Raw genomic sequence first — 25,877 nt, 5'->3', positions numbered from 1 at the left:
TGACAGGTCAAATTACATCCAAAGTCTGAATAAAACTGAACTAGAAATTAGAATAAATTAGTCAGTTTTCACAGCTGTAGAGTAGAATATTTGCAAAATTCAGACACACAGGCCGAGTAAAAATAAAAACTGTTTTGTGAGAGTCTTGGTTAAAAAATATTACAGTAAGTTTGATAGAAATCTGACCACTTCAAGATGCGAACACATTCTCCTGTTTCCTGCCTGATTTCTCCCAATAACCTGGATTCATGTGCACTTGTAAACATGATCAGCTAGTGAACACAGAAACAGGCAAACATTTACATACATCCAAGTTTTCCCTCGACATTCATGTTTTCACACAAAATACTGTCCAAACAGTAAGTTAGGCACACAATTACAAGCATGTTAGCGTACACACACCTGTTCCCCCTCGGTGACCACACAGGCAAAATGTGCACACAAACAAATGAACTAATGCATATAAAATGAACTCATGTACCATTTCCAGACAAGAGGTCATGGCAGTTGCACATATGCAGATTGGCACATTTTGACTAATGTCCAAGTGAACACAACAGCAGCGGGCCTCCCTCCCCTTCCTCGGCCAACTTCTCTTCCATCACTCTCCACCCCTGAGCCCAGATTATAGCTGTACTGCACCGACCGCCCACCCCTCCCTGCCAAACACTGTCGGCTGCGTAAACACAGCCCATTCACACACACACACACAGGGAGGCAGGGAGGGAGGGAAGTCCGGCTCGTCTGGGTTTCTAGTCGCGGCATGGCTGTCCAAGCCCTGCGCTTCTCATAACAGTGAGCCCCTAGCAACGCTCGAGCCAAGCTGTCAGTCAATAACATGATGGTAACAGAACTGCTATCTTCACACTCATCTCACACATGGCTCCGAGCGGACTTACACACACTCCTATATAAGCTATACTCAAATACACATGCACAACAGTACATTGCTCACACACGCACACACGCCTTTGTCCAAGGAAAAATGTGCCTGACAGCCAGAGAGCTGTTTTCAGTAAACAGCTACAACAGTAGCAACCAGACATTGGTGTCTGGGTGGGCAGCTGCAATAACTCAGTGACCAGAAAACTATTATAAAAGAAATTACAAAAGGTCCACATTATATACTCTGCTGATACAGAAGGGCAAAACTGTTGGCCCAGTGACCTCAGAACAGCCTGAACAAGATTCCTGGGAATGTTTCAGCGTAAGCACTCTTGTGAAACGCTTGTAAAGAAATTCACGAAGATGGACCGAACGTCCAATGTGACAGATTCAGCCTCCACAAGGTGTTTTTTTTATTTACAGCAGTGTGACTGACGCTGCTGAGGGGCTATAAACCGCTATTAGAGGAGAGCTGGATTCCAACACAGGCCTGTGGAATCCAGCCTGGCACATTGTCTGTCTCTGGATTTGACACAGCAGTCTGGGTGCCGAACGCCTGCCAAACAGGCACGCAAACACACACATACATTGACATATAGAAGTTCACATATAGACTCTACACACGCAAGCACAAGTTGGCATGATCATATTTATGCATAAGCAAAAAAACACATTAAAAAGGGGGCTTGTGGGAAGATAACTTTAAGCAACTGCAGGGATTGAAACTGTTTATTTATAGGCGGCACTGCCTATTAATGGCCTTGGCTATTACTGCAGAGCCGAGACAGATCTGTTAGCAAGGTGGTGTGATACACAGAGCCCTTATCGTGAAAATGGCTTCCTGCTATGAAAGTGTTTTCCATGTTTAAAGTAATATAATACAGTAAATATCAAATAACTATTACGTGGTTAGAATTAACATAAATCATATTTAATATTATAATTTTAGATTCAATTTATTGGGTGTGCAGACATAATAAAAATGTTTTAAAAGGATTTTTACAGCTGCTCTTGATAGAGTATTATTAGGGAATAGATATAGCATACACATACAGACACACATTAGCCTTTGGATATAGAAACGCACATGCATACAAATACCTACACTTATAAATGTGTGAGTGCACCTTTCCCCAGAGAGATGCTTCGCAAAATAGGGGCTCTGTATCCACTCACTACACACTAAAATGTGGTGCTTTTTCGATAAGACTTTGGAATTACAGAACAGAAAAGGTTCCTCTTATGCCATTTTGTGCATTTCATGTTGAACTTATCTTCTCCTTCAAACAGCTCATTTAGTTGCATTGAAATAATTGTTTTCAGAGACAAGTGAAGGCCTTTCATCAGTCATAGCAATTATGACTCAGTGACCTTGGGCCAGCTGACTACTTGAGCCTTTTAACTTCAGCACATTCATTTGACATTATCTTGAAAGGATCAACAAGGTTTATGTATCTATAACAGCACTGACAAGTCCTCATTAGAACAGCAACCATGGTACTCTGTCTCCTCCATTCTCCGTCATACACACACACACACACACACCACCCCCTTACCCAAGATACCACTATCTATTCCCAGTCCTGCCCCCTCAGGCATTCTAATCTTTTAATTGAATCTTTTGTAATTATAATGAAATAACTGCGGACTTCCATCAGGGAGAAAATGATTGGGGGCCAGAATGTGCCAGTGGTCACAGGAAGCTCTTATTTCTCTGCCATTGCTGCTGAGATATACCCCCATTTCAATTAGCTCCTCAATTCACATTTGAACATTAAGGTAAAACAAAGATGCGTGTGTGCCTATGTATGTGTGTGCGTGTGTGCATGTGTGTGTGTGCATGATTGCACACAAGGTGATGGATCAGTCTATCAATCTGTTACTGCCATGTCACTCTTGAATGTATCGCTTGGAAGTGCCACAATTAATATCCAAACAGTGTTAAAGAAAAACTACGAGTGTGTTTTGGTGAGAGAAACATATTTCCCCTTCTTCTGACCCTGGAGAACTGCTAAGCGTAATTGCCTCATTCTTCTAAGCAAATGAACATTGACTGAGAGGGAATTGGTCTGCATTGCATCTCTGAAATGGCTTCCCTAGCAATTGACTAATTCAGTTCTCATTGACGTATGACTAAATCAGTGTCCATTATCCTTACGCGCAAGGCAGCTCAGATATAGTACCAGCTCCTTGGTATAAGGCACTTAAGAGCATTACACAAGCCAAGCTGGTTGAAAGAATCTCCTTTTCAGCAAGCTGACAAGGCCGCCACACATGGTGTAGATCTGGCATTGGACTGTCCATAGCCTCTCACTAACCTCTGGCATTGAGGTCTCCCACTGGTGAACAAAAACACAGGAAAACTGACCACACACTTTTAAGTCCTCTAACTGTCCTGGGCTAACGGCCAACGACAGTGACACTTATCACAGCAGGAGATTTACTGCCAGGACAATAGGATATACTCATTATGTGTACGATTTAGGGGGACTATGTTATTTTTATTGCATTTTTTTTTACAGATTATCAAATGAACTACTGACCAATTTTAAGATTTCCCCTGACACCCATGTTTTTATGAAATTTCCTTCAAAGTGCACATCTTTCCACATAAAAAAACAACACATGAGTATCATGCCAGGGCCAGGTGACTCTCTACAAACCATGTGGTGATTTGTGCAGAGCAGAGTGTGTGCTTGTGTGAGAGTGGCATGGGAGCCAGACAGGTCCCTCTGTTGTGCAGCTGGGCTGGCTTAATGAGACATCAGACTCAAACATCAATTCATCAGCCTCATTGATGAGGACAATGAGGGGCAACTGCTTCAGCAAAGAGAGGCATTATGGCTCCTCGTGTGGGGATAGGGCTGCCTTGTTTACAAAGGTTATTAGGCACAGAGGGCTTGAAACAGTACACCACACCAGCCTCCACTTTGCTCTGCTCTGCTAGACTCAGCTCCTTTACCCTCGGGGCAGCTTCTCAGGACTTTTTTTTTTTTTTTATCTCTTTGATTTTCTGGAACAAAGAGCCAAAAGAAAAATGTACTTCTGGAATCTGGAGGCCTAATTTTCAAATGTATGCATGTGTGTGAATAGGCTAAAAGGAGAACCCATAGAAGCCTGATTGATTAAATAAACAAATCTCATCTTGTTATCATCAGAGTTCCCCAAGCTAAGCAGAGCAGGCTGGGCTGGCTGGAGTCCCCCCTGGCCTCGGCCTTCCCTGACAGAGCATCTGTCTTCATTAAAGCTCAGCCAGTGTGCATGACAGCCACTGAAATGCTGGTGTCTTCACGATTAATGAAGACAGATGAGTCCCCCCCAAGAGGCAGTAAAAAGGAACAAAAAGCAGGAGGGTGAACAAACAGAAAAATAAAACAACAAAAAATCAGAACCAATTTCCAAAAAGCTTCCCAAAAATCAGAACATAGTTCAGCTGTTTATCCCCGTGCTCTATCTCTTCTTGTATTCCTGAATGTTGTTCCACTGTCATATCTGGCTTGTCTCCCTCCACACTTCTCCCACCACACCATGCATACCCCCTCCCCTTCCTCCTTTTCCACTCTCACACGCTCTCTCACAGCAGTAGTGGCCCCCTGGAAGTGTATGGAAATGGACCCCAGTTTTGTCTTTACAGAGACAGGCCTGTTGTTATAGTCAGAGCCGTGTCTGAAGTCAAGAAGAAGAAGAAGAAGAAGAAGAAGAAGAAGAAGAAGAAGAAGAAGAAGAAGAAGAAGAAGAAGAAGAAGAAGAAGAAGAAGAAGAAGAAGAAGAAGAAGAAGAAGAAGAAGAAATCTGGCCAGAATATCCATCTGCTTTTTTAGACTGTGCATGTATTCTACATTTCTAATTTATCCATTAAATAATTAATCTACTTATTAATTCATAGCTCCAGAGGAATATCATTATCCATATTGTATCCAGAAGCATAAACACACCTCTCAATTATGAGGACTGCAGCAGGCTACACACAACTTTTAACATCTGTAATATTAAAAGGCTATTTGTTAATAACATGTCATTAGAAATATACCAGAAACCAAACTTGTAGTGTCAAACCCACAACAAGAAAGAACGATGAACTAAAGTGTCAGTGTTTTGTCTTTTTCCTGTAGCACACCATTTGTTTCCTCTTTCTTTCATCTGTGCATACTTGTAGTTTTGTTTTTAGTACACACCTGGCAAGGTCAAACCTCAGGTGGCAACACATTGTCACTGAAACTTGACTCCATGGGCTCAACCCCACAAGTACACACACACACGCACACACACACACTGCATATCATATCATAGCAGAGAGTTTCTTTCAGATGGCTGAGCAGCTCAAACTGGCTGTGGGCTGTGAGGGGGGAGAGGAGAGGAAAAGAGAGGAGAGGAGACTGTTTGTCTCAGTCTTTTCCTGTGCTGCTCTGTAGCCCCTGACAGCAGCCCCCTTGGTAGAGCCCTGAGGGGTAAGCAGGCTAGCAATGAGAGAGAAAGAGAGAGGGAGAGGGAGAGTGTGTGTGTGTGTGTGTGTGTGTGTGTGTGTGTGTGTGTGTGTGTGTGTGTGTGTGTGTGTGTGTGTGTGTGTGTGTGTGTGTGTGTGTGTGTGTGTGTGTGTGTGTGTGTGTGTGTGTGTGTGTGGGTGAGTGAGAGAGAGCGAGAGAGAGCGAGAGAGACCGACATGACTGTGTCATACAAGAAATCCAAACAGGATGCCACTTACACTGAACGCTGGCACTGCCCGTCCAAGCGAAGGGGTCCAGCCCCGCAAAGAAGGGGCTCGCCTTCCGCAGCATGCACGCACCCCGGCTGGTGACATCATAGAGCTGACGGGGGCCCATTCCCAGAGCCTCCATACAGTCGAACATGGCACCCACCCCCCGCCCTCAGCAAAAAAACAAATCACTCCGAGCCCTCGGTCCTGCCTGCGTCCTCCCCTGCGTCCAGCGCGCACGTCACTCGCGGAGGCAGTGACAACAACAAACAACAGCAGCAGCAACAGCTAGCTGGATCTGCTGCCTTCCCCTCTCTGCCTTCACTTATCTCTCGTTGTCACTCCCTCTGCTGCTCTTTCCTGCCGATGCTGGAGTTTCCCTTCTTTCCCCCTCAGCTGGAATGCAGATCTGGTTCCTGCCTGGCTGAGCTGAGCTGAGCTGAGCGTGACTCTCTCCTCTCCCCCTGCCCTTGGGTGAGCTGCTCTCTGTCTGCTGTAACAGACCTAAATAACAGCCTCTCACAGCTCTGGCTGAGCCCCAGACACGGCGGAGCGAACCAACTGCCTCGGCATGACGCTCCGAGAGGGGGTGGAGAGAGAGAGAGAGAGACAGACAGAGAGAGAGAGAGAGAGAGAGAGAGAGAGAGAGAGAGAGAGAGAGAGAGAATGCCAGAGAGGGAGGGCGAGAGAGAGGGACCCAGGAGGAGCGGGGAGAAGGGAGGGAGAGGGAGGAGAGGGGGCCGGCCGGCAGAGCCTGCACTCGAGGAAGAACTGATCTGGTTAGAGGACAACACTATATGCCCATTCTTCTTTTGCTTTTTTGTTAGTCTGTAGTGCTTTTGTGTTTCATATTTCATCCCAGAACGCAAACAAACACAGTCCCACCCTCCCTCCCCCTCACCGCGTGTCCCATTCTCCCTGTCTCCTCCATCGCACCTCCCCCAGTTCCCCTGCAGTAAATATGAGCCCCCTCCCCTCCCTTCCCTGAGCCCCCGTCTCTAATCATAACCATATTAAAGTCCAGCCACTGGCCGGGTGAATGTGTGTGTGTGAGAAAGAGAGCCAGAGAGAGCGAGAAAGAACATTGTGCTGTGGTTGAACCCAGAAACCAGATGCCAGGGTAAATCCCTCCCTCCCTGTCTGTTTGAGGGAACAGAGGATGGGCAGTTTTTTCTGTCTCTCGCTGCCGAAGTGCTTTAACAGTGATGAATGAGGGCTTCCTTGCTCAATCCCTGCAGTGCATTTACACAGACAAATACCCCCAATATACAAACACACCATGTGCTGGACACACTTCTCACAGGTTCTCTTGACCCTGTTTGTGATTTATCTTCGAGCAACCATTGTGAAGAAACACAGAGAGATGCAAGGATGCAGATGTGTGGTTGTGTAAGTAATTCATTTCAATGTGCCACCTGAATGTATCATTCAGCCCCAAAAAAGTCTGCCACATTACACATTTGGCTTTCTCAAACCCAGGATGTTCTCAGTATCGATAAAATAATTAAATTTAAAACATAGCAGTGCCCTCACAGTGACAGTAAATCAAAGGAAAATCAATAGGCGGTCTGCGGTCAATAAAAAAGCCTGTCACTGGTCCTAACTGTTCCTCGGCAGATGGATGGACTCTGGCTAGCTAAAGCAAACAGCTTGATACAATGGGAGATATATGATAATAGATTGACTTTAGTCTGTGTGCCCCACACATTCATCTCCCCTGTCAGGCCAGTACAAGTGGTACAGCCCAGCAGGCAAAAAAGACAACATTTCCTGTCAATCTGTGCTGCTGGCTACACTCTCCATAAACACACAGTGCCCTCCCTCCTCCTCCTCGTCTGTCTCACACTTCACTCTTTTTCCTGTCTCATGAAATAAACCATGCTTTCACATTTCAGGCTATTTTGAATGATTTTGATTAAAATGTTTATTGACCTAAAAGCTTTTCCTTCGGTTGAAATCCCCATGTTTATTTTGTTAAGCTGGTTCACTAAAGCAGTCATACACACATGCATAAACACCGGCACAGACTCACTCGCACAATTAACAGCTCTTTTGTTGCATCAAACAGAAACAAGATCAGTAGTTTTTATGTGTTTCTTCATACACTTGTCGGGTCATAAAGGGGAAGCTTTATGACAGCAAGAATAGAACAGCGAGGCTAACAAACTGTTATCTAACAAAGATGCCCCTGCTAACAGTGTGTTGTTAAAAGTGTGTTTTTTCTACCTCTCCACCCACTTACACAATAATTCCCCCAAAAAAAGTTCAGATCTGGATGCATTTCAGATTAAACATTACTGCCACGAGTCACATTTTTATGATCCACAAGTATTCTTCTCACACTCGTCTTTCGTCAGTTTCCTGTGTTTCTTTAGTTTTTTTTCTTTCGGCTCGTTTCAAACAGCATCCTGGAAACTAAAAACTGGCCAATCCCCTGGTGTTCAAATGTTCTTTGTAACATCGCCGTTGTTTGCCAGGCCTGCTCTCTGGACTGGTGTGCAGCAACACAATCGATTTATAATATCATGTGCTCACACTTGAAACTCTTTTGTTTTTGGAGATTTGTGGACTTTATCCGACTCCTCTGCTTTTGACATTTCTTTTTTATTGTGTTGGAGACTATAATTAAAACCACTAACCCCAGGTTCTCCAATTGTTGGCACAGGACTGTGAGCTGAGAGTCGCTTCAGAGGGTTTGTGGAGTGAGTTCAGACATCTAATCTACACATACTCCATACTGCTGCTGACCCAGGCTGGGCCCTGCCTCCGCTCCCTCCTCCCCTTCCTTCCCCAGCCAGAGAGGTTGAACTCTAGAAGAAACCCCCACTGGGCCACTAACTTTTTCCCCCAAACTTATCCTGCCCTCCCTCCTTCTCTCCCTCACTCCTCTCTCACTCACTCCTCTCTAATCAACCCCCCCCCCCCCCCCCCCCCCCCCATTCCCTGTTTCTGCAAATACTCTCCCCATTTCATCAAGTTCCCTATGGTCGTTTTTCCTTAACTGCATGATTTGTTTTAATTGATAAAGATCTCTGTTGTTGGAAATGTTTCATTTTCAGTGGCTGGCAACTCACTGGTTATTTTGTGCGACAGCTGAGTTCAAATGTTTAATTGAATTGTTTCAATCTGAATGTTTCATCTGTGACATGACATGTTTCATCTCTTTATCTATACATCAGACAGGGATGCTCAGTCAGCTGGTCCCAGACTGCTTATAGCTCCACGTGGGCCGGAGCCCAGGAAAATAAAGCTTTACTGTCTGACACTCTGATGCCGATTACAGATAAGACGTATACAACACATTGTTGCCACTTCCTCTGTATACAGTCATTCACGTTCCAGCCAAGCAGTCAACAACACAGTGGTGTGTGAGGCAATAAAGGTGGCTTGTTTTTAAATGCCTATGTGCTAAAATCAGCGTGGTGATTTTGAAAGGAATGCAGAGCTTTTTCATTGCCGATGTGAACATGTGCACAGTGTGTGGACGTGCTGAAACAGATTGCCGGTGATGATAGAGACACTGAACACCAGTTCAGAGCGCCCTCCCACTGGAGCCAGATTCAGGTTACTCAGAAACACAGACATACACACAGGAATCCTGTTTTGGTAGGTGGGTTTGTTTTTAACAAATAACGAAGGACTCAAACAACAAGATCCATGCATCCAAAATGCAATCCTTTTCATTTATAAAATCATTAAAGAAAGTAACAGAGGGCAATCCTAGCATTCCTACCCATCACATCCATCAACTGCTCCACCAGCAGCAGGTTTTACACATGTTCAGCTCTGACAAGACATGTAATCCTATCCACTTATCTTCTTCACTCTCTCACAATATATCTCTGGAAGATACCTGATGTGTCAATGAAGAGGGATGTCAGGAAGGCGAGACATGAATTCATTTGAATATACTTTATTTTGAACATTTATTACGAGTAAATATACGTAAAAACTAAACCAAATTGCCCATAAATAATGGGACGTCCAAAAGGCAATTAAATTAACATTTTGTGTCTGAAATTTAGAGAGAAGAAGCAACATACTTGTCTGGGTCTACCCAATTCTAATCTATAATAATCCAACAATACTCAATCGGTCACGTGAACCTACTTTCTGCACCAGCGTCGATCCCCACAACAATTATGGGAGAGCCCATTTCTCAGCGGCGGCCATGTTGGCGTCTGTTCACAGGCTGGTCCCACCAAAGGCCTAACTACTTTTCAGAGCACTATCATTTTTGGCCGTCTTTCAGCAAAGTCTTTTTCACTCTCTGTCTGTCTTTCTCTCTCCCTCTATCTGCACTGACATGACATTTCGCTACCCGTGTTTTCTGGGAAGAAAAAAAAAGATCTTTTAGTCATGTGGCGAAATACACGAAACGTCTTGTCTTGTTCTCTTAAGCCCTGTGTGCCCTTCCACGCCTTCTGAAGGCCCATCCCTCCTTTCTCGCCATTTTCTGCTCTTCATCTTGCACGTGCCCACAAAGGCCCATCTGAAAACAGACCCCTCCCATTTTTAATAGTAGCCTCTTTATCTTCATCTGTCATCGTGTCAGAGCTGTAGTAAACTCTGTGGCCTCTCCTTTACCAGCAACCTTTGCTGACTTTCCACACACGCAGGCATGCAGGCACAAGCACACATGAACACACTTAATACACAAACACATGCAGTTTTAGAAAGTTTCCAGCACTTAGGGCAAATTGGCTCCAACTTGCACAGAGGGATAACAAAAGGAAATCCAAGGTGAAGGCCGAGGAGAAAGAGAGAAAGAGGAGAGAGAAAAGAGTAAGGGAATTCAAGAGTGCATAATCCGACAGGCTTTAGGTGGATACCTCCGGAGAAGCAGATATTCCCCTCAGTTTCACAATAAAAACTCCTCCTGCTTTAAATTGTCAGGAAAAACAAAGTCGGCCTTTCTGTCCATTTCCCCCCTCACCTATTGAATCGTGGCCAGCAATGGTTGGAAAATTTAAAAAAGAGCAATGTGAGGGGAATCGATTTCCAAAAAGAAGAGGAGCACCTCAAAGAGCTGTCATCTTGAGGCTGGCGGTTGCCATGGGAGATAAAACCAGGGCTGTTTATTGAAGCTCCAATCTCAGTGACAGATCAAGGACACAGTCAAAGTCGCTATATGTGCTGACATCACACACAAGGACACACAAATGGTCAGAGTATTGTTAATGTGCTATGTAGATCGTGGTCACAGGGGCAGAGATGCCAGCGAGCAGATGGCTCTTTAATGGTGGGTTTTTTATGATTAAGTTTTGACACTGCTAACATTGAGATAGTGAACTAACTAGGTGCTTCATAATTTGATCTGGTACTATCTTTAATATGATGTGTTATTTCAAAACTGTTAATGGATAGAGATAACATTTGTATTCAACATGTGTAGACCTTTACTTTTCTACTGAAATGATCCAGAGTTTTATTTTGTTTTTGACAAAGGCTCAGACAACATGATAGATGCAACGCTTGTTAAGAAAGAAATATAATATTGGCACGGGATCATGCACATCATCGGAGATAATATTCATATGTAAGACAATACACCTCATACATCATTTGAAATCCTTTTACACTGCTCTATCTTAGTCTTTTATATTTTTCTAATCCATAAGCAATGATCACATAAAAGGCTATATCTATCTCAAATTATTTCCCTCATTCCTGAAGTTTTTCTGAAATTCTTTAAAATCCTCATTAATAATGTTTTCACCCCAGGCTCAGGCTGTTTTTTTCTTCTGCTCCTTCAATAAATCTAACAGAGATCACTAAATGACACAGAGATTGACAGCGGTCACAGATGATGAAGAGCAAACAGAAAATTGAACTCTCAGGTGTCTCTGAGGGCCTTTCACAGATTTAAAAGAGAGATGACATCACAGTTTATGAAGAGGAAAATTAATAGAGAAAGGAGTCTTTCTGTGTATGGAAAGCTTGTGCCTGTCAGGGACAGCAGGGCTGAGCTCATCAGTTTCATATCCATATAGCTCCCTTCCTCTTTCATCTCCCTCCTACCCGTCACTAAAATATACAGTATACCCACATAAGCATGCACATTATGCAATATCCAAACCTCCACAGTGAGGCACGTACCCACCTCCATCAAGACTGGGCTGAAAGCCAGCACTTCAACCTTTATGAAAAAAAAATAAAGCTGCACAATGTGCTGTTTGTGCGAGTTTCCGCATCCAGTGGAGAAGGTTTCACTCTGATCATCGACATGTCCCTCTCCCCCATTTAAAGGTTTACTTTGACATTCCCTCTTAAAGCACATTTCCCACCAAAATGGCTCCTTCACGCAACTCCCCAAGCTCCCTAAGCAAACATGACTTCCTTGTGTGTGCGTGTGTGTGTGTGTGAACACGGGTGAAATGCTTGGCATAGCGAGTAATTATTACTTTACATTTTTTTCTATCTGTCTATTTTTATATACAGTAGTTTATATGATGCTTGATGATTTATGGAATATATGATATACTTTTGACAAATATGTTATATTTAGCCTGTTTAATATTGATCTTGATGTTCAGGTTCTTTTTCAGAGACTATGGCTCATGCTCTGTCCCCTACGTGGGAGAATCTCATTGGGCCAACTTCGGAGATCATGCAGATCATCACAATGACCAGAGTGATGAATGTGCTTGCATATTGCTTAATCTGCTTTGTAATGGTGATTTGACAGTGCCTGACGAAGATCTCTGTTAGATCAAAATGTTACACAATTAAAATGGTTGAGGTTGTTTATTTTTTTTTTACAACATGATTCTTGTCTTTCCCTTCCCAACACACACTTTACATAAGAAACTGTTCACTTTGTCTCCACCGGGGGCACAGCTGAGCAGACACAGGCAGCTTTTACACAAGTTTCACAAGTTTACACACATGTGTTCCTATTAATACAATGTTTTTAATTTCTTCCCACTGTGGGCTGCAGCGGAAACAGTTCACAGCTGAGCCTCTCGTGAGAGGCACCCAACATAAAGCTGTAAAGTCAAGGTCTGAATTGAAAGTCCGAGCCAAGCAAAAGGACTGCAGATTTTGGTCCGAGCCATGTGGGCTGAAGGAAATGACCTACTAGCTTTTCAAAACATCCCTGTGGCTGGCTTTGGGGCCAGGGCTCCGGCCCTGATTGGTGAAAGCTTGTAGAGGTGTTTCAGGGCTCAGTGGTGATGTTATCACATAGTAAGTGGCCTTAATGGGCTTCCAACTGTTTGTTTGAAGGGCTCCCATAATGACAGGGATCAGCTGATAACGGCCTCTGCTACACACTGCACAGAGAGCCGTCAGGCCCTCTCATGGATGAATAAACGCAAATATAAAGATATGGGTGGTAAGGATGGGAGTCTTGCAGCAGACCCGCATGGTCGGTGCAACTCTTTCACACAGGACTGGAAGTGAGGCATTACAGTTTTCTGAGTCTACTTCCTCTTTGTATGCATTAAGAATAAAGAAAAGTCAACTATCTCTGCATGTGCAAACACAGACATCCCTCCGCTCTCCTGTCTCTTCCCACGTCTGTGCAAAACAGGTATTTCCAAAGTCACTCTGGTGCCAAAACACAGCGCTGCTGTGGGAGGTGCTCCGACCTGTCGGCACACCATGCACACCCAACAAAGCTAGGTTTCACCCGGGCTACCTTTCTAACAACAATTACGCACGGAGCTCTGGAGCCGGCAAGAATGCAGTGCTATTAGCTGCACACACAAACACACATACACACAGAGAAATATTCACAGAGCTACTCCCTTTATGTGGAAGGTATTTTCTCTGCCTGGCCTACAGACAGCCCTGACAACAATGAGCAGGCCTGTTAAGCCAACTCCTGGAGAAGAAGGAGAAGAAAAACAGGGGCCTGGGGAATGTCCAAACCAAGGCCTTTTGTCTGCTGACGGCTGTCAGTAAAGTGACTTGTAACATTCCTTGAGAAGGGATACACTAAAAGGACGTTTTAAAAGCCCACACTAACAGCTGATCATTTTCCACCAACTGGTGGAAACCTTAACTGATACTCAGATGTATTTTTTTAATGAGCTTCATCAAAATAAGCTGTATGTCTACTACTAAAATTATTTGTCAATGCACACATAAAGTTAAGTCAGCACTAATTGTCACTATGATCCTGACTTAATCTCTGACCCCAGCCTTGTTTAAGCTGTGACACAGAGTTTAAACAGAATAATTGCAGTCCTTAACCCTTGTGAACGATACTACTGCCAGGGTGGATGTGTCAGTACAAGCAGTCATGTATGAGGGCCCCAGTGCATGTGGTTGCCTGCGTCTTTTTGTGCTTTGATACTTGTTTTTGTTTTAACTCCTGCCAGTGTAAAAACCAAAAAGAATCCATCCGTCAGTGCGGTGGGATATCACTCTGTGTCAATGGTATGTTTCTAGTTTTTAGATGAAAGATGTTCTGTGGTGCCGGAGAGACAGAGAGAGTGAGAGAGGGAGAGAGAGAGAGGGAGAGAGAGAGAGGGAGAGAGAGAGAGAAAGAGAGAGAGAGAGAGAGAGAGAGAGAGAGAGAGAGAGAGAGAGAGAGAGAGAAGCGTGTCTATGGTAGTGTGTTTGCATGTGTGTGCATCTGTGTGTTTTCCTAGCAGGGTGTGTTCCAATTCCACCACACTAGGACATTACCCCCAGGTGCTCTCTCGCTTGCTCTGGTTCTGTGAAAATACCTTGAGGATTAGGTGGGCTGCAGCGGCGAGGAGGACGGGTGTGGTGGGGGGGTGCGGGTGGGGGGGCTCGTAGTGATTGACGGCTGAAAGGCTGGAGAGGTGCTCAGGCATGCTGTGGTAGGGGAGAGAGGGGGACTGCACACACAGGCAGGGGGCTCTCAGGTTCTGCACTCAGCTGTTGCCACCCACACCCATTATAGCCCCTCCACCACCTACTAGTCACCACCACCTGCCGCCCCTTTAGCGCTGCACCCAGATACGATTTCAAATAACTCCTGCTTACCTTTACTTCATGTCCTAACCTCAACAAAACTGCTCCTTCTGTTTTCTCTCTGCCGTCCTTTCTCTCCCACTGACATCCTCAGCATCAAATTATACAGCAGTGGTTTACAAGGACACTCCCTGACCTAGAATCATGATGCTGATTTTAAAAAATGCCTTTTGAAATTAGCAGGTGCTTTGAGCAACGACAAATGTATGTCAGCAGCGTGTGTGTAATCTGGCTAGTTTTTCCATGACAGATCAACACTGACCAACAATCTCCTCTTTGTGCTCTGTGCTACATACATCATCCCATTTTAGTGCTTCAGCATACAGCAGCGCCCCCTGTGGTCAGGTCTGAAACTACAGCTTTGACACAAATGGAGCCTGCTGTTAATGGTACCTGATTGTTTGAACTGGGCTTTCTGCTCACCTTTCTTTCTCCAAAACGGTGTGTGGCATGCTCATTCTGAATAAACAGTAAGACGTGTCTTTCAATTGCAATTGTGCACACACGCACACGCACACACTCTGAAGCCAGAGCCAGAGCCAGAGCCAGAGCCAGAGCCAGAGCCAGAGCCAGAGCCAGAGCCAGAGCCAGAGCCAGAGCCAGAGCCAGAGCCAGAGCCAGAGATTGTGGTCACAACCACACCATCTACAAGCATCTATACAGACACCACAGGAGCAGAGTAATCATTGTATTGATGAAAGTGAACTTTTTCTTCATGGTTTCTTAGGGGGATTTTTTTCTCATATTACTCCTCCTATATCGCAAACAGACCCAAAGGGTTTCCATTTCGACAAAATTACACATAATGAAGTGCAATTTAAATAGCCTCTTTCCAGTGCATGTCCAAATTGTATAATGTGACTAAAATGAAGGTATGGACAGCGAGGAAAAATCCAACGCATACAGTAATGAAACTGACTTACAGAGAGCGGCCATCTCTTTGGGCAGGTCAGCACCAAACCTCCCAAACAGGCTGCTGTTGGCCAGCAGGTCAAAAGGGGAGTGACTTCTCATAGAGTTGAAGGCGAAGGGGTAGACAGCAGGTGGGAAGCCGGTCATGTGACCCACCTGCTGTTCCCTGTTGGTAGCCATGGCGACGGAGCACACCCCGGGGTCCGCAGCAGGCCACTGGGTGAAATTAAGAGGCTCTAGCAACACCTGGAAATCCCTTGAAAAGTTGAAATTTGTGTCCTTTTGAAGACCCTCAGGCTGTGGGGAATGGATGGGTGACGATAAGGCCGCTGGTCTTAGTGGCTGCACTTTCGATGGGTCATCCAATTCACTTTTCTGAGGAAGAGAAGGCAGAGACATTTGTTATTTCTTTCTAATAAATTCACCACATAAAATGTAAAGATGATTGTTTGTGATTTGCTTGAACATGACAATACAATCAATGGTTTGTGTTGACATCCTCTCTGGATTCCAAACACAATTCACCTCATATCAACTCTGAGACCATGATGCATCTACGCTCTGGGACGGAGAATAGTTGATCCACAGCTCTAATGCAAGAAGGATGTGCAAAATTCAGACCAACAGGTATGAGAGAATGGGAAGGAAAAGAAGTGAGGAAGAACAGCAGGAACCAGAGCAGATAAAGATGTGAGAGAAAAAGAACGAGTGAGCAGTGAGAGGGAAAGCCAGAAAAACTGGGACTGAGGGGAAAAGAAAATAAGAAAGAAGTTTGGAAAAAGTTATAACAGGGAAGAGCGGGAGGGAGGGTGAAAAAGAGAGAGAGAGAAAAAGAGAGAGCTCTTGTTCTTGCAGTTTTGAAGAGCTTCCAGACTTCTACAGTGATTCCAGGCTATGCCATATGATTTAAATCACCAGAACTCTACTATAAAGAGCTCCTCTGTTCCTGCTGCCAGCCTAGCACAGCAGCCTGCCTCTCTGCCTCTTTCCCTCAGGACCAGAGGCCCAGACACGGGGTCCAGAGCATGAAGAAGGGAGGAGGAGGGGGTTGATGGGGGTAGAGGGTATAGGGAAAATGAGATCCACTGATTGCTAACTGCTGCTGTCACTTCCAACTATCCTCTCTTGAGGTCAGGCTCCCATCCCACAGAGTCATTTTGGCCCTAACCTCCAGCTGCCAGCTCGTCACATTGACTCCACACAGTAGGCGCAGAAAAGTCTGACTCAAGGGTGGACAAGGCTGAAGTTATGCCCCACCGTTGATGGTTAACACAAGAGGAAAAAAACATTCCCAGCAAAGCCTCCCATTTTCTTTTTCATGTTTTCTCTTTGCCTTTCGCTTCCCTAGCGTGATTTCATGAGTGGGTGCTGTGATCAGCTTGTTTTTAAAATGTGGCTTTGAAAAAGAGCAGAGCCAAGGAATTTGGAACTGCTGTGGCTTGTGAATCCGGGAGAAAAGACAGGAAAAAAATCTTGGTAATGAATTCAATATAAACAAAGAAATGAGTTGGGGGGGAGAGGGGGGCGAAGAGATCTAAGGCTGAACCGGTGAACTGCTGAACAGAGCGAAAAATGCACAGAGGAACAGTGACAGGGTCTGGGCACTGGGGGGCACTAAGAGGTGGCGCTGTGCCCGGGAAAAAGAAGGAGAGCTTTCCAAAATGCACACAAACACACCACACAGTCTGAAACACATACACGTGCAATCAAGCACTGAAAAAAACTCTACACATGTGTGAGCGCACACACACACACACACACACACACACACACACACACACACACACCTCTCTCACCCTTTGCCTTTTCCAGGGCTCTGGCTCCCTCCCTGCCTCTCTTTCTCTTTCAACAGAGCCAGTTAATTACACCCTACTGCTGCAGGCAGCTTCAAACCACCACTAATTTAGAGTTCCATTACAGTAAACTGTTCCACATGTGCATCCAGGGCCCAGGCAGGCTCGGGTGGCCACGTTTCAGGAAGGAGCAGCCGCCGATATAGGCACCCACCCCCATCCTGCCAACACAGCCATACTGCCATCTTTCTTTCTTTCCTTCTCTCTGTATTTCTTTCTTTCCCTTTTTCAGTCCATCCCTCATCTTAACTACTTTTACATTTCTTCTCCCTTTTCTGACCCCCCCCACATCTCTATATCCTCTCTTTAATCATGTCCTTATACCCAGTCCTTCCTCCCCTACCCACACCCCATTTCCATCCCTCTATTGCTTGTACAACTTGTACCATGACCCTGTGCAGCGGTTCCACTGTGTGGCTAACACACAAAAACACCACTAAAGATTTCACAGTGGGCCTAATGGGAGAAGAGGTACAGACTGGAAAAACAAAACTGCCAGCAACACAGAGGCTCATAATAGTGTGTGTGTGTGTGTGTGTGTGTGTGTGTGTTATGAGTATGTACTTGGCCCGCGTTAGGCCTGTTTGGGTATCTGCCTCATGAACTCAAACCAGGCCCCATAAAGGCAGCACAATGTGTCTGAGAGTGCTGGGAGAAGAGAGAACAATGAAAAGAAAAAGGAAGATGTGAAAGAAAGGATCGTGGCAGAGAGTAGGACTGTACACATGAATTTTGTATTCCCACGGGGCTAAACAACATATTAATCTAAAAATTAAGCTTTAAGTGCTTTTCAAGCCACCAGACACAGGCAGAAAAACCTCAGCACAATAAACCGCAGTCCCACTGTACGTTTTCACATAAGTCATAAAACAATCAACGAAACTGAACTAAAGAGTTGTACAGAGAGACACATGCAGCCTTTTAAAATAGAACCCAGTCACTTTACTCTCCCCAAACACAATAATGAATTAATAAAAGAGTTGGCGCCAGTGTTTTTTAATGAGTCACATCAGCCCGGCTGCTTTTTACAGAGCCATTTATGTTTTATGTTAGGTCCTGTGGTAGGCTAACTTCGCCAGCCCGTCTGGGGCTATAAGGGGATAAGGGGAATTTTGAGTGACCTCATCCCCTGTTAGCCAGGCCAAATGGGCATAGAGGGCCTCCCCACTTCCCTTGAGCCTGGGGGGCACACAGGAGGCAGCAGGCAGCCAGGCAGGCGAGGAGCACCAGGGCCAGCTATGAGTGGCTTCACGGCTGTTGCTGGGACTTTCCATCACTCCCTGAGAGGTGCGCTGAAGCAGTTTAAATTTACTGTGGTTGTTTCTGTAAATAGTGGAGTGTCAGACCACGCAGTAGTTCATAATGTTAAGGTAGACTCATGGTTACGTGAGGTAATTCATTGATTTGATTAAAACAACGTGTAGCAAAAAAAATGAAATCAATCAAGGTGACAATTCGGAGACAAGACGAGGCACGCTTAGAGAGGATGAGATTATCTTGTTTGCTGAGGAGTTTGGGTTTCAACAAAAAGACGTAGCAGAAGGTAGAGTCAAGCACGAGGGGAAAAGACAGAGAGAGAGCAAACAGTTCCCACAGATTGAATGTCTGTCAAACAAAGGGTATCAAATCCTCTGAGCTAAACAACAATTGTGCTTTAACAGTGGTGACGGAGTGAGACCCCTCTGGCAAGAAGAACTGCAGTCAAACATAACACATAAATCACAGCATCTCAGGACGCTCTGTAACCACACAACCAAGAAAAGCAGTGGGTTTTTTAGTCAGCAAAAGAAACCACAGGTGATTACTCTGCGTATATGAGCAGGATTCTGGGTGCCGTAGCCCGCTTTTCTAACTGGAGGACGTTTCTTGTTGTAGTTAGGGAAACACACACAAACTTACAGTAACTGTGTGTGATGTTATATTCAATTATAATTGCATGTTTGCCTCTGTGGATATTTGTCTTTGAAGTCAAATTCAAACACCACTCCTCACGCTCTTTTCGGAGCTTGAGTGGGTTCACACTTCTTCTTTGGGTTTCTTGGACTCCCAAGAAGGTCACAATATGCAATTGTAAAAAAAAAAAAATCTGTCTGTCAGTCCACTGGAGAGTAGCTAGTCAAAACCTTTTACTGGAAGGATTGAATTGTAAATGCACAGCCTTGAGACAAATTCACTGTACATTGTATCAAGGCAGAATCACAGAATCCTCTCACTATTTTTCCACCTCTGACTTGCCCACTCCTGCCCATTTCTTGACATATAACTGTGCATGTCTTCCAGGCACTGTCCTTCAATTGTCAACATCATAAAGTGATTTATTGTCAGTAACTTTGTAAAAGTAAGGACTTGAAGCACAGACTGCTATGTTTAAGTTTTGGGTCGTTAGTGAAGTTAAACAATGATTTTAGAATCCATGTGACCTGAGTTAACACTATCGTTTCCAACAGTTTGGAGCAAAAGGAACGCTTATTGTCATCATCACTGTTTTGGACTGTCACGGACTAATTAAAACGTTAATAATGAAACATAATGAGAGTGTTATTTGATCTTTTGGCTGGCGTCAGCAGTATTTTGGCTGTGAAAACAATATCCTCCCTACTATCTGATGCAAAGCTGACAGCTCCCTGTCTTTCAACAAGTGGCTGGCTAATGGCTCTGAGGAGACAGCCAGTGACAGACGGTCCAGTGCCTCCAAACAGACCGGCATTCCATTGCCTCAAACTTGTTTGACATCTGCCTGCTCATGGCATCACACAAACACGGATTTGCTTTCAGCAACAATGCAAAGAAGCACCTCTGTGTAATCACTTGTCACTTGAGCAGGTTTTGTTTTTCAAGAGTGCCACTGGGGAGTGGCATTATGCAATCTTTGCTTTTGTATCTATAAATATTTTTTTTTAAATAATATTATAATTTTTTTTGCTCTCTCTTTCTTCTCTTTGTTTAAACATTTTGTCAAACGGGCTGTGTTGACTTGCAGTGTTGGAGAGAAGTATGGAAAGAGTGAGAAGTCCGTGAGACATAAAACACTTGGTGACATGATGAAGTCATCCTGACAGCGTGCTGTTTCCATGATGTGGTGGCGCTCTTCGGAGTGCTCAACATGGAGACTTCAGCAGTGGGTCCAGCAACACAAGAAAACACACCACAGCAGGAAAAGGCCAAGGCACATGATGGGAAAACATTTTGAAAAATAAATAGAGAATTAGAGAGACAGGAAATAAAGCAAGAGAAGAAAGTCCTTTTAGATTTCAAATGGTAAAGTTGGTGCTAGTCATCCATCTTGTAATTACAAAGAAATGATTCACTCGATGTTTCCCTTACTCAACTCAACAATCCTTTCTCTGTATAAAGAGATGCATAATGGATGGGTTCACCACCGCCACTTTTAGCCTCAGGAGTCAAAGCAACACTCAAGCAGGCCCAAACACACACATGCAGGCACAACATGCAAAACAACATTGGCAGACGTTTTAACTGAACGTCAAGAAATCTCTTAATGAGAGCTTGAAGGCAGGGTGAACATGTAAATCCTCAAAATCAGAAAGCACACCTGCAAAAATAGACACAGGAAATGGTGTGCAAAATAGTTTCCTTGTTAATTATAGTTTGGTTGAAGAGAGCCCCTCGATTCTCCTCAAACCACCTGTCTAACCCCTCCCTACTACTTGGCCTTAATTGCTATAGAAATTCCAGAAAAAGACAGGAATCAACAACTCCCAGATTTACTGCTCAAAGTCACATCACAAAGAAGGACTGTTGCAGGTTTTGCATGACAGAAGCTTTTATAAGGCAACTGTTCACTGGCTCCCACAAAACCTCAGATGTAACTACACCTGAAAAGTGTTACACATAACACAGCAGGTTTTGCAATTTAGTTTTTAAAAAAACAAACACACAATATAATGTTCATACTACAGTTTTGTGTCATTTTTAGTCCTTAGTGGTTTTATTGGCAGTATGATTCTGTTATTATAATCAATGTTTCTCTTGTTTTTATTGTTTTATAAACTTTTAATCCATAACATGTCTAAATTCAAGACATATATCTGAAAAAACTGCCACTAATCACACTGCTTTAAAGAAAGAAGATGAACTCTGTGTTTTTGTTCCAAAGTAGTTATTTCCATGGACAAGCAGTACATTTAACCAGTATGTTATTGCTGATCTGTACTGATAGATAGGCAGTATGTGAGCATTGACTCAATCATTTTGAGCTGGTCTGTTGCATGACAGAAACAAGAGTATGTTTTTGGCGAGGCCGATACATAGAGCTGACATACTCATAATCACAAGTACATGGATCACGAGTAATGACACATACCCATCTGCAGCATATAACAGCAAGCAAAATTGATTCCAAACTGTCACTGAAGATGAGCAAAATGCTGTGACCAAACACCATGAAAGTAAAGCTGCTCTGCATTGACACCCCGTCCTCGATAAAAGAGACCCACGGATGGTGCTCTGGAGGAGCAGGAGAGCGCAGTGATATTACTCTGCCTCAGAGATGAGCTCCATTTCTTCCACTCCAGATGTCACCGACTCAGAGTCAAACTGATAGACCAGATGACAGCGGAGGGCGCCACAGATATTATTGGCCTTCAAGCCGGCCTCCCCTCTCCCGCCCATGTGGATGTTTTTTCAATTCACTTCAATCAAACAGTGCCTCACACTTATGTCAAGTCCACCAGGGGAAATAAGCAGTGGACAGCAGGTGCAAAGCAAAGGCAGTCCAGCTGCAGGGTGACCAGTCGCTGCTGGAGCAATAAACCAACACACTGCAGAAAGCTACACTCTGACATCAGGTGCCTGATCATCCTATGTCCAGATCAAATACATCTAAATGCAGTTTGATTCGGACCGTGTTACTCTAACAAGGGAAGCCTGTTAACCAAGCACATATGCCGGCATTAATAAATAATCATCGCTGACACATTGCTAACTATGGGAACACAATGGATAAACGTACGTATGTAAACTGTGTCTGACACACTTCACTCCACAGGAATTAGCCTTTGCTGTTTAAAAAGGTGGAAAACAATGCTCTCCTTGTCCAAGTGTTCAGATGTTGTGTATAAAAAAACAGGTCAAGGGCTGGGGACGGCTGTGGTGAATACACATCAAACACATGCAAGTGTGTACACACTAACACAGACACACATGCTAATAATAAAGAGCTCCACAGGCACTGGCTAACACTTGAAACACTCACTAATAAGCACATATGTGCACACAGGGACATGCAGGCACACATGCTTATGTTTTCATATAAACTCAATGTCACTCTCACATTAATAAAGCAGAAAGACGCCAACACACTAAGGCACTGCGTGCAAACCAACATATGTGTTAGGACTTTTTAGTGTTTACACATGAAAATCTGGTCAGATTTCTGGGAAAACAACAATTAATTGTCTCAAAGCCTCTCAAGTGTTTTGCAAACTCGGTCTCTGTCTTCAATTAAAACTGTCCACCCGTTCCCAAAAAAACGCAGCCACTCTGTCTTTTTCTTTCTCTGTGTTCAGAGAGAGAGAGAGAGAGAGAGAGTGAGAAAATGGAAGACAAACAACATCTAAAGTAACAGATATTTAACTTTTTAAGTATAAATTACTCACTCGCTCAGGTGTTCATGAGGCAGATGGACAGATGAAGCAGATGCCGAAACGGTCTGATGAGCAGAGCGAGCCGGGAAAAAGGAGTCAAGTTGTGTGTACGTTCATCAGAGTCTCTCTGACAGCAAAGACAGAGTAGCAGTGAGCGCGTCTCTCTCTCTCTCTCTCTCTCTCTCTCTCTCTCTCTCTCTCTCTCTCTCTCTCTCTCTCTCTCTCTCTCTCTCTCTCTCTCTCTCTCTCTCTCTCTCTCTCTCTCTCTCTCTCTCTCTCTCTCTCTCTCTCTCTCTCTCTCTCTCTCTCTCTCTCTCTCTCTCTCTCTCTCTCTCTCTCTCTCTCCTCCTTTTCTCTAGTAGTCTCTACCTCTTAAAATCACCCTTTCACTCCCCAAACACCGGCATACACTCACTCTCTTACTCACTAAGAAACAAGTATACTCTCTGAATCATAAAGCCTTCCTTTGTCACGTGACACAACACTTCAAATAAACAGCACATTTTTCACAAGCCACAAAATGCCTGGAGGGAAGAAAAAGGCGCAGAGAGCTTAAGTTTCTGTTTTTAATTCTCTCTCCCTTCTTTGTCTGTCGGGTGAATTATTTGTCTCTTCTTCATCTTCTTGGCTAAGGAGCCTTACCTACAAACTCTTTACGCATGTTTAAATATGGAGCCATGTCGAGATCTTAGCTCATTCATGTTTAATCAATACATCCAGAGGTTAATAGGAGAGGATGTTTCAGTATCCTGGACATAAATAATAATGTTTTGATTTACCACAGATGATGCTAATGGCAAGCCAATTGATTTATTCACAGTGTGATCAATTAATGGAATAATCATGAAGGACTTTTGCCAACCTATCTGCTCACTACAGGCTGGTGCTCATATTTGTGTTTGATTGCTTCTAAAGTTTCTATGACAATCTTCCCAGAGCAGTGATAGTAAAACATTACAATTATTACCACTGCTGATGCTACTACTACTGATTGTACTTACTATTAAGGAAAGTATGAGGACCCTTGTGAAACTGATTAAGGAAGTATTGAACACAGAATATCTCAAACATTCTTGCTGAGAACAAACTTAAACCAGAAATTTTTTAGGACATATAACATCCGTCAATATCCTGCCAAACAATATGCAGTTAGGAATATTTTTCTAAATCCAGATTATTGGAAAAAAACAACAACTGCAGATTTCTGTACCTAAAATCCCATCAGCTCTGAACATAAAACTCGTGGCGGCACATCAGCTGCAGGGAAGTCCCGTGTGAGATGGCAGCGCTGTGCAGCTGCGGCAGCGACACATTTGGGCGTGCCCCCGAACGTGCCCCTCTCTCTATATGAGATCATATGTTTCAGATCTGTGTTTACATGTTTGTGGTTCTGGGCGTGTGCCCTGCTTTTCTTAATGAAATGTTTCTCAAGTTGTTTTGGTTATGAGAAGCACCTCAAACCTCTGAACTGGGAGGAAAGGGCACACCTCAACTGGCACCTCAACTGGCACCTCAAAGGGCACTTCTACTGTCCCTCTGCAGCAGAGTATAGATAAACTACATCTTGTGATGAAAAAACATAAACAGTGTAAATACATGCATGCTTCTTTAACACTCACATAATACACATCTAGTCTAATTAATATCTAAACCAAGTAAGTGCAGCAAGCATTTTAAAAATAACCAATTTATACATGCACTACTTATTCTGAAACTTCATCTAAAACAATGCCCTTCAGGCATATCGGCCGTGCATCACTTCACATTCTCCCAGATCTCACAGTCTGAGGCAGAATTTCCGACCAATGCGGCACGTGGAACTTTTGTTTTGGTCTTCACAACTATCTGTCCATTTAAGACCTGATATAACTGCTGCATATTGTTTTTGTAAATCACAGTAACTGGCCGAATACAGGCCGAGAACTCATCTCCAAACACGCTGAACCCAATATGTCTCCAGGATCAAGTCAAGCCGTTATAATAAAAAACAGAAGTGCCCGGCCTCAAGCTCATTATTCCTATGTGCTTCCGATCTTTACAGCCACATATGGTCTACAGGAGCCTACTGAAATGTTCTTTCATACATTTTTTTATGTGAATTTGCTGGTACATAAGCAGTGTTGTCTTTTCGCAGAAACCTTATATTCAGGAAGCACATAATCTAAGCCTGCAAGAAGCACTTCAGATGATCCTTATCTTGTTGTCATTTGATTCATGTTTTACTTATGAGGCCACTAAGCTTAATATAAATCCCTTAACTGTTTACATAGCAGTGCTAAATCTGCATGAATATGAAAACAATATAAAACAAGAAGGTAAATACAGCCATAGGACCCTACAATAACTTGGTATCAGCCATTAGAGTGACATAAAGTGTAAAGTGTGTATTTCTAGTCAGTTTAATGCTATCGGGCTGACTGAGACCATGCATTGGTGTCAGAATGCAGAGTGAAGTACATGATGATAGTCGTGTGTGTGTGTCAGCGCACAGGGCGTGCTGTGCTCTGCATTAAATTATGATAGTGAGCTTGAGCAGGGGTTGTGTTTAGTCTTGCAGTACACATGTCACTTATGACTATGTGTGTGTGTGTGTGTGTGTGTGTGTGTGTGTGTGTGTGTGTGTGTGTGTGTGTGCGCATGGATGAGTATGCGTAGGCAGTAGCACCAAGAAGGTCAGAGGTTACTGGTGTTTGTGTTTCAGTGTCAGTGAAGTGTGCTCCAGGCAGAGATTTATGATCATTGTGTCTGGGAGGCTGCAGAGTGGGGGATAATGAAGATAGATCAGGGCGCTATCTCTCTTTCTGGGCACCACTGGAAACATGGCCTATGGCCCCGTCCGTTCTCGTATCATTAACTTCAGCCTGTGACATCATAACGAACTGCCCTGACATCAATCCTAACACAGTGTGCTCCGACAAAAAGTCAAATGCAAGAGAGGCCATTCCTCCCAGGAAGTCATCCGGCAAACAGAGGCATTGT

At 44.0% G+C, this 25,877-nt stretch overlaps 1 protein-coding gene across 3 annotated transcripts in view; it reads right to left on the bottom strand.

Moving 5' to 3' along the window:
- Positions 1 to 25,877, bottom strand: part of rarga (retinoic acid receptor gamma a) — a 41,064-nt gene that overhangs the window by 12,635 nt on the left and 2,552 nt on the right. Inside the window, exons 1-2 of one of the 3 annotated variants that reach the window (XM_034537638.1) lie at positions 22,911 to 23,024; positions 15,451 to 15,814 (exon numbers count right to left, since the gene is read on the bottom strand). In XM_034537638.1, the coding sequence (XP_034393529.1) occupies positions 15,451 to 15,619 (169 nt within the window). In that variant the 5' untranslated portion in view covers positions 15,620 to 15,814; positions 22,911 to 23,024. Of the gene's footprint in view, positions 1 to 5,587; positions 6,195 to 15,450; positions 15,815 to 22,910; positions 23,025 to 25,877 lie in introns of those variants that run through there. The other 2 variants (XM_034537639.1, XM_034537640.1) reach the window with 2 other exon arrangements.

This window comes from Cyclopterus lumpus, chromosome 7 (genome assembly GCF_009769545.1).
Source record: "Cyclopterus lumpus isolate fCycLum1 chromosome 7, fCycLum1.pri, whole genome shotgun sequence".
Lineage (NCBI taxonomy): Eukaryota > Metazoa > Chordata > Actinopteri > Perciformes > Cyclopteridae > Cyclopterus > Cyclopterus lumpus.
The sequence above is the reverse complement of the archived record's forward strand: the minus strand, read 5'-3'. Positions and strand labels throughout refer to the sequence as shown.